Source organism: Tachypleus tridentatus, chromosome 10 (genome assembly GCF_004210375.1).
Source record: "Tachypleus tridentatus isolate NWPU-2018 chromosome 10, ASM421037v1, whole genome shotgun sequence".
Lineage (NCBI taxonomy): Eukaryota > Metazoa > Arthropoda > Merostomata > Xiphosura > Limulidae > Tachypleus > Tachypleus tridentatus.
The window spans coordinates 36,307,090-36,321,085 of NC_134834.1; the positions used below are offsets into that span (position 1 = coordinate 36,307,090).

The following is a 13,996-nucleotide window of genomic DNA, read 5'->3' on the forward strand; positions in this document are numbered from 1 at the left end:
ACTAAATTTATGTATTAAAAACATATCCGTTCATCTACAGGTGTATTCTTTAAGCTTCCAAGTGAAGTTTGAAGCAACTCACGAAACTCACCTCACTCAAGGTACCCTATATAAGGCTGTTACGTGAAACTATGCATTCTTCATTAATTCTCAAAACAAACACCAACATGGATCTTTTGTGGCTTGTTTTGTTAGTGTGCTTCTTCATCTCGTGTACCCATGCAGTCAGGCACCATCTGATAGAGAATGAGGTGGCCAGGGCAGTCCAGATGCTGGAGGATGGCCAGACCCAAAGGAGGGTGGCACAGCATGTCAGTGTGTTACCAAGTATCATCAATTGACTTTGGCAATGCTACTAGGAGATGAACTCTTATGGCAGGAGAGGTCAAAGCTATGATCGCTGCACAACAGCCAGAGGGGACCGCTACATTGTGACTACTGCTCTGCGGGACAGGTTAGCTACAGCTTGGTTACTGTGAAATGACCTTCAGCATTCCACTGGAACCCGTGTGTCGATCCAAACAGTTCGCAATCATCTGCATGAAGGACGCCTTAGGGCTAGATGGCCTGCAAGAGGTGTTATTCTGACAGCTCGACACTATGCAACCAGGTTGGAGTTTGTTTGTCAGCACCTGGACTGAGAACATTGTTAATGGACAGATGAGAGCAGGTTCACTGTGTTGATGGATGTGTGAGAGTATGGAGACACCAAGGAGAGTGATTTTTCCACCTGTAACATTGTGCAAGTGAACGCTTATGGAGGAGGTTCTGTAATGATATGGGCAGGCATACGCTTGGGTGGCCTCATGGACTTACTCATACTCAACAGGGGCGCTCTGAACCCACAATGATATAGAGACGAAATTCTGGAACCCATTGTGAGGCCTTTTGCCAGTGCTGTCGGCGATGTGTTCATTCTCATGCAGGTTAATAAATGAGCTCACGTACAGGAACTCCTAGAAGTCCTGGCAGATGAGTGGGCTGCTATACCCCCATAAAACATTGATGGAATGATTCAAAGTGTACCAAATCGGTATCAGGAGTGTATCACAGCCTGTGGAGTTCACACTAGACACTGAATGTTTCAAACATTTCTTGAATAAATGCACGTAAACAGTTTAAAGTATTGTTTCATATGGGATATCAGTTTTGGTGATATTGGTCATTTTTAAAAATTTTATTTCTCCATGTTTTACCATTCATCACACATTAAAAAATGGATACAGATGGAACTGCAATGAGACAAATTACCTAAAAAAATAAAAATATTATCACATTTAGAGCACTGAGATAAATTATATAAGAAAACATACTTGTTCCATTAATTTTTTGAGCAGTTTAATAATACTACATTTCTGTATTTACAAGGCTAAACCAATCACCTTAACACATTATCAATCTTTTTTACATATGCAAACAAATAAAGAATTCCTCAAGTTTTATGTCTATGGAAAATAATGAAAAGTAAAACAAACATTTTATTCATTTGAAATTAGATTAGACTGTCACTGTTTTTCAAATCCACAAATAATTCAATTTCACTAGTTTGTTTAATTACTATGGGGATTTCTGTAACATAGACTATTTGTTACTCTGTATTTTCATGAGAAAGTAGAAAATGATAACAATACCATATAATAAATCTGAATGAAATCATTTAGAAATAACATGAAAAATCTCTCTTATCTAATTGAAACAAAATTATTTATCATGCTGTTCTATTTATCATATATCATTATTCTTTATGTCAGGTTTTTCAGAAATGCATAATTTTAACTGAAATCCAATATAAATAAAATGAATAACAATTAATCTTGGCAGGAAATTACTAAACAAAATAAACAACATCAAGTATGAAACTCTTTATTGAAAATACAACAACCATGTTAAGATATAACAGCAAAAAAAGTATATATTAATGCAACAATTACTTTTAGATTATGAATTCTTTCAGCAATCTTTACTTTGTTAGTTTGTACATAATCATAACAGTACAATCCAATACCTAAACATCTATAAAGATAAGTCATGTGACTGAATTTAGTGTCTTGTAGTCAGAAAATTCAGAATGTACTTTAAAATATTTTGTTATTCCATCAATTAAACTTTATGTTTATATTACCAATTGGAAATAGTTTTTCTGAATTCAATTTTACAATGTGGTCCCTGATAAAAGGCTCCCTGTGGAATTCTTTATGTTACTTTCAAATGATTTTTTCATCAGTAGATACCATGTATGTAACACAAATTAACTGAATGCTTTCCTTCAATCAAGACTGCATTAATTTTGTTTTCCGTGACCTCTCTCACTAAACTGTAATGATTTTTATAACTTTTCTTTCAATATTAATACAATTTATTGGTTCTAAGTTGGTTATAAATATTTTTTCTTACAGAAATTGTAACTTTTCAACATTCTAAATTATGAAAACTGATTTTATTTCTATCTAATACTGTTTACAATTCTAATCTATTCAGGAAAATGGGAATACTGACATTTGGGTATTTTAATTGAAAAGTGTGCAAAAGTTTAATGATAGTAACAGAACTTATAAATTTTTAGTTATTTATGGTTTTGCATAAATTTCAGCATATTTACATAAATCTCAGAGATACTGAGTACTACAAGCAATAAAAATAATTTTAGAAAGAATAAAAAACATAAATTTTGTGTTCATAAAAACTGTATAAAATATTTCATAAAATATAAGTAAGTAAAGCATCGATCTTTTCAACTTGGGATGAAAAACAATGTGCAATAACAAGTAACAAACATTTAAGTTAATGCTTTGTTTCACATAGTTTGAGAAAAATTATTATCTTCATGAAATTAATAAAATCTTTATTGAAAGGAAAACTATATATTTTTGCTTAGCAAAGAGTAAACAGTTCTCTAAATATAGAAGTACCTTTACCTGAAAGCTAGGAAATAAAACCTCTCTTTTCAGTAAAAACTAATTTTAAGTTAATTTAAAAAATAAAAACAAACATTTTACTTAGTAGACTGTGCCTCTGGCAAATACACTATTTATTCTCAAACTTTTGTGAAGTTCAACAATGAATTTAGATATCCAGATTTTTATAAAATAAGATGAGTAATAAATTTAATTATACAAATTGGTACATTTATAGATCAAGTAGACACATCAAATAAATTTGTTTGTTTGCTTAAGCTCAAAGTTACAAAATGAGTTACCTGCATTGTGTCTGCCACATGTTTGAACTTTTGAATTTTAGTATTATAATTAAGCTTTCAAGCTTACTGCTGAACCACTGGATAACACAATTAAAAATGGTAAAATTATTAATTAAAAACCCTTTAAGGCACAAAATAACTTTCATAATGTTTCATAAATCACAGTTATATTGTACATGTATATATTTTTTGTGTTTGAATATCTAATACTTTATACATGTAAAAACGGCTCGTTTGGGTTGAAAAAATATTTTACGTAGAGGAGCGAACCTGATGATGACCGTAGAAGGTCGAAACGTTGTTCGCTCCTCTACGTAAAATATTTTCTCAACCCAAATGAGGCGTTTTTACATATATATTTTTCTCTACAAGTGGGTTTTCTCGACATCACTGATCTAATACTTTATATTGACTCAAATAAATAAAAGATAGGAAAAATATTTAAGAGCTATTCACTACATTAATTAAAAAAAACAAAAAAATATACATCTAAGTAAGGGCTGGAAAGAAAGTCCTACTTATGGTTAGAATTTTTTTTTTTGTTTTAACTAAAAGCTACACAATAGACTAAACTCCACAATGAATTGGGCCCTCAATTTTAGCATTATAAGATTGTAAATTTACTGCTAACCCACTGTGGGATAGTCAACAGATAGTGCAAAACAATAATGGGATAAAACCATCATGTGTAAAAGACAAACGTTGAAAGAAAAGTTGAAGCAGCTGCCCCATCTCTTGCTATGCCACTCACTCCAGGTTTAAGATAAAAATATATATTTATATATATATCACTGAAGATATAATTTGCTTAGTTTACTTTATAATAACATAAACAAAAAGTAGTCTCTAAAACAGAGAGAAATGCAGTTTCTGGTATTTGGTGGCAATTTAGCAATCATCCCAGTATTGCTTACTTATCATTAAGTGAAATTACATTATTAATCAAAGAATGCATGGAGTAGTAAATGGTGTTTAGTAATAAACTATGTGAGTTCCAATAGCAAATGGCATAATATTTATTCCTCTGGATTCCTTAAAGATTTTAGAAATATGAAATATCTGCACAATTTTCAGTCAAATTAATATCATGAGTAACTAGTTTCATTAATGGCAACTATACTGATACTGCTTGTGCTTTAATTAATTTAATGTTAGATTTAGGCTTGGAGTTGACATATATATAAATATAATAGTACTGTCTGTTGTTTGTCCATTAAACTACTTCACAGTGTTAGGGTAGATATTCACAAAAATTACTGTAAAGATTCACTAGGTCCATGGGGAGATACATACAAATTTTCAGTTTTGCATTTTGCAGTTTTTTTTCATGGGTATTTTTTTATTTTTTACCATTACAACACTTGTGGATAGACCTTCATTAAATGTGGTATGGAGGTTCATGTGAGCGTACATATAAATTTTTAGGTTTGCATTTTACTGTTTTTATGGGCAATTTTGTGTTTTTTACCATTACTCATCCCTTAGAGATGGACTTTCATCAAATTTGTTATGGAAATTTATTTGGCCCCTAGGGTCGTAGATAAAAACTTTCAGTTTTGCATTTTGAAGCTTTTATGGGCATTTTTGCATTTTTTACCATTACACTGTCTTATCTTGATGGCCTTTTAAAAATTTTGACATGAAAGTTTGTTGGATTTATGTAGAAATACTTGCAAATTTGCAGTTTCTATTTGTGTTTTGCAGTTTTTATAAGAGTTTTTATGTTTTTTTACAATTACATTTAAGGAAACAACTTTCCATGTCCTAAGATAATCTTTCATTAATGATGAGTTTATATAACTTCAATCCAGGGGCCAGATACTCCAGCTAGTTGTTAATAAAACAGTAACAAGTAATCATTTTCTTTAAGTTATATTCATTATATGCTGAGCATTTTATGCCTTAATCAGAATAATTTAGATTTAATTTAAGACATAGGATGTACTTTTTTAACAATTGTTCTTCCAGAGCCTAAAATTATCTCAGACCTAAACTTAACTTTAAAATATTAAACCTATTTCAGATTCCCTTATCTACATCTACCTTTTATACACTGATGTTAGTTAATTGTGTATGAAGTTTTATCAGAAAGTTTAGTATATACTCCTTATTTATACATTAGTATATTCATTTATTATTATTTCAAATTATATTAATGTATATACCAAAAAATGTAATAAATCTATCTATGTATTTTTATTGATCATATATGTGAAAAATGAGAAGAAAACACTAAGCAATAAGATGTGAATGGCAAAAGAGCTATATGCTAATTACAATATATATATATGCAATTTGTTTTGAGAAGAACATAACCATGAATGTTGAAAAAACATAACTTGATGTGGAATGTTATTCTCATGCTGTTTTATGTCCAAAGTCCACTATCACATGTAACATTAAAAACTACCAGCTGTAGCAGAAACTACATAAAAAAGACAATGAACTTATACACATATTTAAAAAAGCTTGAAAAAAACAAAAACAGCATAGAGTATATTTTGTAAAATAAATATATATATGAAAGATCACAAACACACTTATATGAAAATGTGTACAAAGGTAACTGACATAGAAAAGGTGTAAACATAGAATGTGATGTTAATTTAAGCTTTATAAACTTCACTACTGCAGAGTTTAAGTAAGTTAGTTGGTTCTAATCAAGTATAAAGCTAAACAATTGGCTATCTGTGCATCATAAGCTGTCTAATTTATCTTTGAGTCACTGGGGGGGGCAGATAATAAGAAAAATTGTTTTTCCTCATACTGGGATACTTGTGTGTGTGCATGTATGTTGGAGGAAACAAGCTATATTAATTTATACAAAATATTGGTGATAGATATTTTGTGATTTTTTTCAGTAAACTTTAGGTTAAATGTATTTAAATATTGGTGTCATAACTTCTTTTTCTAAAACCATATTTTTCTCAAGGCAATGCTGAATTCATTAGGTTTAGTTACCAGGTTTCACACTGTTTCATCTCTAGAAAAATAAATAATAAGCTTAAACTACCCAGTATTGCAATTACTGTATCAGCATTTGAAATTCTTGAAAAACTGATGTAATTCTTTTCAATGTCATATGAACCAATTTTATCAAGGGATGACATATGTCTTATTCAGCAATAATTCATGATTTAGCACAACATTTCATCAATATTCTGATCTACAGAATACAAAAATATAATTATTATTAATTTAAAAGTTCATGACAATATATCTAATAAATACACAATTATCAACAAAGTTAAAATTTTCCTACACCAAAAATCTATTTCCAATAGATACTTACCTACTTTCACAAATAGCTTTCTCAAATTATTCTACCCTCAAAAGGTGCAAATATTTACTCTGTACTAGCCTTAACACTCCCATCTACCTTCATGTGTATTTGCATTAAACATCTATATGTTATCCTAAAAATGATAATGCAGCAATTCTCCACCATTCTCCAAGTCTTAACTAGCTCTTTATCTTCCATTTAACTTATAATAATTTCAAGATCAGGCAGTAAATACAAAGCCCACACTGTAAGGGGGAGGTGGGTTGGGAAATGTAAGTGGAGATAAGTAACTATTGGAAATACATTTTCAGTGTTGAAAAATGTTAACTTCTGATACAATATTTCCTATCATTAGTAGTTAAGATCCCACATTGAATTGGCAGATGGTCCAGCGAAAAGATAATCTCCCTTTAGAAAGTACTCCAAAGTAGACCATGGGGTGTGAAAATAAACAGAAGGTAACACACATGGGAGACCTCATCACTTCTGAACAGGGTGTACTCTTTACCTATGTGAAAATGTGTCAAAATAAAAGCAGAATGAAAGGAAGAACTCCAGTAAATTAAGTAAATGAAATCAAGATACTTCTAGTGTATAATAGCTGGAGCTCATTGGAACATAAATGGGAGATCTACTTCAACCCAAACTAGATCAAATCATGACAAGGATATGCAGTCCATGGTAGGAAGAGGGTCCTTTACCTTAAATTTGTATATGGATTTGTACCAAGGACCAGCATCATCATGTGAGAACAAACTCAAGCATCACCATATCCAATGAAAACCAATATCTGAGGTGAAGGATGATCAGAAGATGGACAGCAAATTGAGGTTCAGCTCCAGTCCAGCATCAGACAGCACAGGAAGTTTATCTTCTAGTATGCAGTAGTAGGAGGGTATCTAGCCATACATATGTGAGGGCTTATATGACTAGACCAGCTCATCCATCATCACATCTGCTTCAACTGAGTATATAGATGAAAAAAAGCAACTCTGTAAAGTGTTCCTTCATTCACACCAACCATTTTCCACTAACCATTGTTGACAGTGGCATATTGAGGTATGGCCCATTGAAAGTTTTATTCTATGCAAAATTACATAGGACATAGGGCCCACAAAAATTATTAGCTGCTGGACCCACACCACCTTAAATTCGCCACTGATTGCCACACAACCTTTGGAATAAAAAACCTCAAAACTCAACTTGCAAATAAAATGAATACACATGAGAATATATTGGAGTATCAAGGCTCCTGGTGAGCTAAACTTTGTGCCTATATAGGGCAGTATAAGCCAGGAAAAATTGTTTGTGAGTAGAGGTAAGATGTCATACTGAAATTTGTGGTAATTATTACCTTGCACTGATTTCTGTTTTGTTTTTATTTTAAAACTAGAATACTCAGATATGCTAACTTAACTAACAAGCAATTATTGATCCTTCTCTGAAGTACTTATTTGAGGCTTAAAAATAGCAATGACATGATTTTTTGGCCTTGATACTGGCATCCATTTGAGACTTCCTCCATTTTCTTTCACTTCCCACTGGAATCTCTCCACCAACTTCCTACAGAACTTCTGTAGAAAATTATATATAAACAAACAAACCTTATTGTTTAAAAGAAGTTTTCATGTAAAAATATAATACTCTGCAAATGCTGGAGAGTTACAGGATTGATTTCAATCAGGGACAAACTAGCCCATTAGGACACCAATTACACAGTGGGCTGGTGCTTTTGGTACACTCTTAGAAAACGATTTTAAATTTTAATTGGTTATCCAGTATGCAGCATGTGTTATTGCCTCAACTGTTTTTTTTGTGTTAATCCACCCCAATTTCAATTAAAAATGCAACATCAGGAACTAGGAGTGTCAAGATCCAGTGTGGGTCCTCAGAGCAAACATCCTTGCCAGGCCTCTGTTCTCTCTCTCTTTTTTTAATGTTTTTAAAAACTTATTAAAAAGAAGATCCTAAATTGGGACAGCAATGGGCTGATAAACAAGGTAAAATCACAAGAGCAGTTACTTTTAGTTCATAGTATATGCATAAAAATGTTAATAAAATAAATGCCAATATCTATTATATTTATAAAGTAAACAATATATATAATTACTCTAATTATTAGTTCAATCCTCTTAATACATTAAGCATCTATATTTGAAGAAACCCCCAAACTACACTTAAATGAAGATATAGCCAAAAGATGCTTTGTGGGCTTTATGGTATAAGCAGATTTAATCTGCCTGGGCCCCTAATTTACAAAAAATAACTGTTGTTACCAGTTATTATTTTCATTATCAGTTCTTGTACAATCAAATAAATTATTTTTATGCATGGTGTGACAAATTTTGTTTGTTTTGAAATTAAGCACAAAGCTACATAATGGGCTACCTGTGTTATGCCCACCATGGGAATTGAAACCCAGTTTCTAGTGGTTTGACCATGCAGATATATTGCTGTGCCACTGGAGGGCATGGTGTCACAGACATACATTTTATATAAGTTATCTCTACCAGGAGATGTTAATATTATTATCAAAATTTGGTACTTTCATTGGTGTTCATCATTCAAAATTGATAATTGTATATAAAATATTTGATTAATTTTCAATAGCCTATTAATTTTAATAGTACATATGTACTTGCTTTCATGAGTACATATGGAAGCAAAATACTGATATAACCCACTATGGCACCTTTATCAAATACTTATCATCCCATAGAAACATATAGTGTAAAGAAAACGTTTGTCAAAGTATAAAGTACCATAAAACCTATTTTCTTACAAATCCTTAGAATTACAAAGTTTGGTATCTTAAATTACATAATTACTGAAAGAAAAAGTTACTTATTATTCACTTCACTAAAACTAATAATAAAAGGTGACAAAAAAAAGATTAACATCTACAGAGTTTAATGCATTATCATATTTAGCTTCAAAAGAAAAATAAAATAAAAGCAGAATTCTTACCAAAATTACTGCCTTCATCAAATCTATTCCAATGCAACTTCTTGATCCTGCACCAAAAGTGAAAAGTGTAGATCTCTGGGCTGGTACATTCCCAGTCCAACGAGATGCTATAAACTGTTCTGGATTACTGAATACTGATGGATCTCTGTGAGCTGATGTAGCCAGGTAGATAACTCCATACCCCTTAGGTATTAAATATCCTCCCAGTTGGCAGTCCTGAAAAGGGTATATAACAACTTATAACTACTGACAAGTACTCAAATTTAGTAACATTATTTAGTTTATTCAAAACATTTTGTTAAGCACGTATGTAACTTAACACGAAATTAAACCAAAGAAAATAATAAAAGTTTTGTACAACATACAACTATCCAAACAAATGAGCATGGAACAAACATTCTAAATTGATAATATACAAACATGGTTTTACTTTGACAGGTATTAACACCATTGCCTGCTATGAAACAAACTCAAAATCATACAAACTATACCAAAACTATCTAAATGAAAGAGTTAGGGATCAATATCATTCATTACTCAGCACATTGAAGGAGTATGGGATCACCACTCAACATCATTCAATACACTCCACACTGAAATAATAAGGCATCAACATTCAACACTATTCAGTAAACAAGGGCTGCATTTAAGATAGAAAAATTAGTTATCCATAAAAATGTAGAACAATTTTAACTTTTAAGAAGCATTAGAAAAGTGTTTTGACAACAAATATTGATTTGTTAGAACTGTTAGTTAAAAACATTTAAGAAAAATCCAGTACAGAGGGCAGTATAAACATGACTGATGAATCTCTGTGAGCTGATGTAGTCAGATAGTTAAATAACTCCATAATTTATCACAGTAATAACAATACAAATTTCATCATTTTAAGTATCTGAGAGTAAAAATGAAACAAGTCTGTTCACTTTTAAGACAAGAATTGCATACAAACCTTGTTAGCCACTCGTCTACCTCCTATAAAAGGAGGCCAACAACGCTCTACCTCTAGGATTATGCCTAAAAGATCTTCTTCTTTCATGTTTCCTTTTAAGTCAACAAACTCCTTAAAAAATAAACAGTAGTCAAATAAAAGATAATCAAGTACATCGCTGTAAAACACCACACACTTATATATATGTATATCAATTTATTACAAAATAGAAGTGATTGCATTTAGATAAAAAATTTCCATTGCAAATACATCTTTCATAGAGTTTTAACAGTAAATTAATTTATCATTAGAAGTTAAGATTACATTTGAAGGTTTTATTTGTGGGTTTGAACTTTTTTTTGAGAATATATCAAGATTACTATAGATTGCACTTGATTTTTTGCTCAATATTATAATGTTAATACTCATAATGTTATATGAAACAGCTGCATGTTCTTGAAATTTTTCGTTAAATATAGTCTAAAAAATTATTTACATACAAAGAGACAGCTATGAATTAACATATTTCAAAAATTACACTGCATGCTCTTCACTTCTCAAGATTTACAAAAACTGTTTTCTGTTGTATTGCTCTTATGCTGTCAACAATTAAGTGACTTTAGACCTGAATATCTTTGACAATACATAGCATGCACCAAGTTACTTACAGTTCTTCACTCTCCTATCTTCCTTTTCACTTACTGCATTTGTATTTTGTTGATGTACATAAACTCTAATTGCCTATGATAATCCAAATTTATTAGTTGCAGTTATGATGGAAAATATGTATCTCTCGGCTGAGGAGACAGAGATGGGAATGTATATCTGAGGTAAGTACCTGTTTAAAACTCATTTTAGTTCCAAGGATGCAATTTCAAAACAGTCAAACTTACCTAGTTCTGAAACACGAAAAACTAAAATATCCACATTGAGATAAAGAAGGGAAATGCATATAGTCATAATGACTACTGAGTCATTAATATTTGAGTTTTTAGGCAGGGAGGTAACAAGCTAGACCATAAAAATTGAAAATATGATCAATTAGAGTTAAAGGACATCCAGAACCAAATAGATTCAATAGATTGTTTCATAATGATATGACTAATGCAGACCAGTCTTATAAGACTGTACCAAATGAGGATACTAAAATAATACAGATTTTTTTCAATAAGTACCTCCTTACCTTCATTACACCTTTAAATAATGTATAAAAGGGGAGTTATGTGATATGTTTTAACATGTGTAACTTTCATATTCTCAGATGTGGTCACAGATGATAGTGTAATAAATAGTCTGTACCTTTAGAGGAAGATTTGTGGAATAGTTGTCAAGTACCACACTCCTCGGAAGGCTGAGCAGATAGCCCGATGTGGCTTTGCTATAAGAAAAACACACACCACACTCCTCAGGTTAAGATTCTCAACATCTATGGATGCTTAGAGGGGAGAACCAGGAAGACCATTTCACCAGGGCCTCAAATTTAGTCACTTGTCACTTTCTTGCATTTGTTGTGTTTTACAACTTGTTTTTATGCTAGAAAAGCAATTTATTAAATGTTAAATAATGTTAATAAATATATGTTAAGTAAATAATATTCAAATTATGTTTCACCTTTCTCTTGGACTAATGATTGTCTTATATTGTTTTCATGTATCTTCATTTTTCATTTTTATTATAGCCAGGGGCTTCAAAAGATAGAAGTGGCTTGGGTCTCTCTAAGAGAGCTTTCCTACATCTACATCTAACATGGATGATCAAGTTATGAAGCCAGCCTAATTATTAAGCACAAACAGACAACTGGAAAGATCCAGGAACATCTGAGAATAGGCTCTACAACTCCAGGACAGTGTAATAGGAACAGAAAAGAGGTAAAGAAAAATAAATAAAAGGCTGTAAGGTGAGACATCACATGAAGATTGGTCATCTCACCTCTGACATGAGGAATTCTACACAAAGATGTGTACACAGTCAGCACCAGATACTATCTATTGCCCTTTTCTAGAAGGCATGAACTTCTCATGAAATACCAGTACAAAGGGTGGAATCTTGTGTGACTAGATGAAACCATTCAAGGATGAAATTTCATGATATGTATACTGTATCTTTTCTCATAAATATTATTACTGTAAATAAAGAGAGAGAGAATAATAGATCAAATTGAGAAAGAAGAAAAGGAAAGAGAAGAGAGACTACAAATAGAGAGAACAAGAGCAAAAATTAAGGCTGTCAAGCTTACTCAACAGAGGAATTCAAGGCCAAAGTGGTGTGTTAGGGTTGGATTCCTCAACCATTTGGATTTTCTCCTCCTCTTCATGGGTCACCATGCACGGCAAACTTGTGAGTGGGTGTTTAGATTCCAGAGGAGGTAAATTGAAAGAACAGAACCTTTTCTGGGAGGTCCCCTCACAATGTACAGAAATCCACACCGAGGGCCACAGAGTGGAATCCAAGAGACGAAATTCAAAACAAAGGCCCCTTGAAAGTAAAAAAAAGAAACCTTAATGAAAACTTATCTAGTGTTATAGTTCCACTGAAGTCTTAGGTACCCCAAGGAAGCACAAAACACATGTACTTGGAGATGACTGCCCAAGATATAGTCCACATGCCTGACTGCAGAATCTCCTGCCAGCAAAGACAAGGATAGAGATCAGAAATAGAGAGGAAGGAAATGGGTGAAAAGATGAATTTACCTTTACAGGCAGCCAAGATCTTGGGAATAAAGAAACAGTCTGGATAAAGGAGAAGATAGACGTGATAGTACAATGTGTGAACAGCCAACAAATCCAACTGACAATGCTGGAAGGCCAGAGGAGAAGAAAATATGCCTTAAAGGATAGGTGAAACAAAGAGCACAAGGCAATAAGCTCAAATGGTAGTAAAAGAAGGGAGTACAAGATTAATGTTCGAATCTGAAGTACTTGACACCTAGGCAGCAGACATGTTTGGAAAGAATAAGTCAGAATGGCAAGAGCAAGGGAAAGAAAGATCCTGCTTTAACTAAAAAAACGGTGGAAAGTGTGGGATAGAACTACCTGGTAACACCATATCAAGGAGATACCAGCAATCATTCAATAGCCTGTTGTGAGAGGAGGTCTTTCATTGCCTTGGATAGATGTAGGCATGATGAGGGATCCCAAGAAGAAGGAAAGTATCAGGTTGTTTGAATTGTGAGGAAAAGCATTCAAAATATTATCTTCTGGAAAAATATCTTAACACTATATATACATTGCCATTATATAAATTCTAAACTTGAAGATATCACTGTATACTGCCTATGAATTGGGTTGCATATTTGCTACATCAAAAACTGCACTACAGGTTTTGCTAATCAAGGAAAGATTAAATCACATGTATGAAAGATTTGGATGATACAAAACCTAACAAATTATGCCATGTAATAATAAGTGGAGGAACTACAATAAGTATAATTTAGATTTGGTGTTAACCAAGTTTCACACATTGTAGCAATGTGAGAAGAATATGAAACAGGATAACATTTGATATCAAAACCATGAACTCCCAACATTTCACTGTAGGCTTTTAAGGTGTGAGATCATTATGAGGGCACAGGACATAATGGACAGCTTACAAATAAAGGGTCTGACATCCAAGGTGCTTT

General features: G+C 32.2%; 1 protein-coding gene across 1 annotated transcript in view; it reads right to left on the reverse strand.

The window, feature by feature from the left end:
- Nucleotides 1-1,847: 1,847 nt before the first annotated feature.
- Nucleotides 1,848-13,996, reverse strand: part of LOC143228337 (uncharacterized) — a 44,698-nt gene continuing 32,549 nt past the window's right edge. Inside the window, exons 9-11 of the mRNA XM_076459607.1 lie at nt 10,399-10,509; nt 9,447-9,662; nt 1,848-6,987 (exon numbers count right to left, since the gene is read on the reverse strand). Coding sequence (XP_076315722.1) covers nt 6,838-6,987; nt 9,447-9,662; nt 10,399-10,509 — 477 coding nt within the window. The 3' untranslated portion in view covers nt 1,848-6,837. The remainder of the gene's footprint in view (nt 6,988-9,446; nt 9,663-10,398; nt 10,510-13,996) is intronic.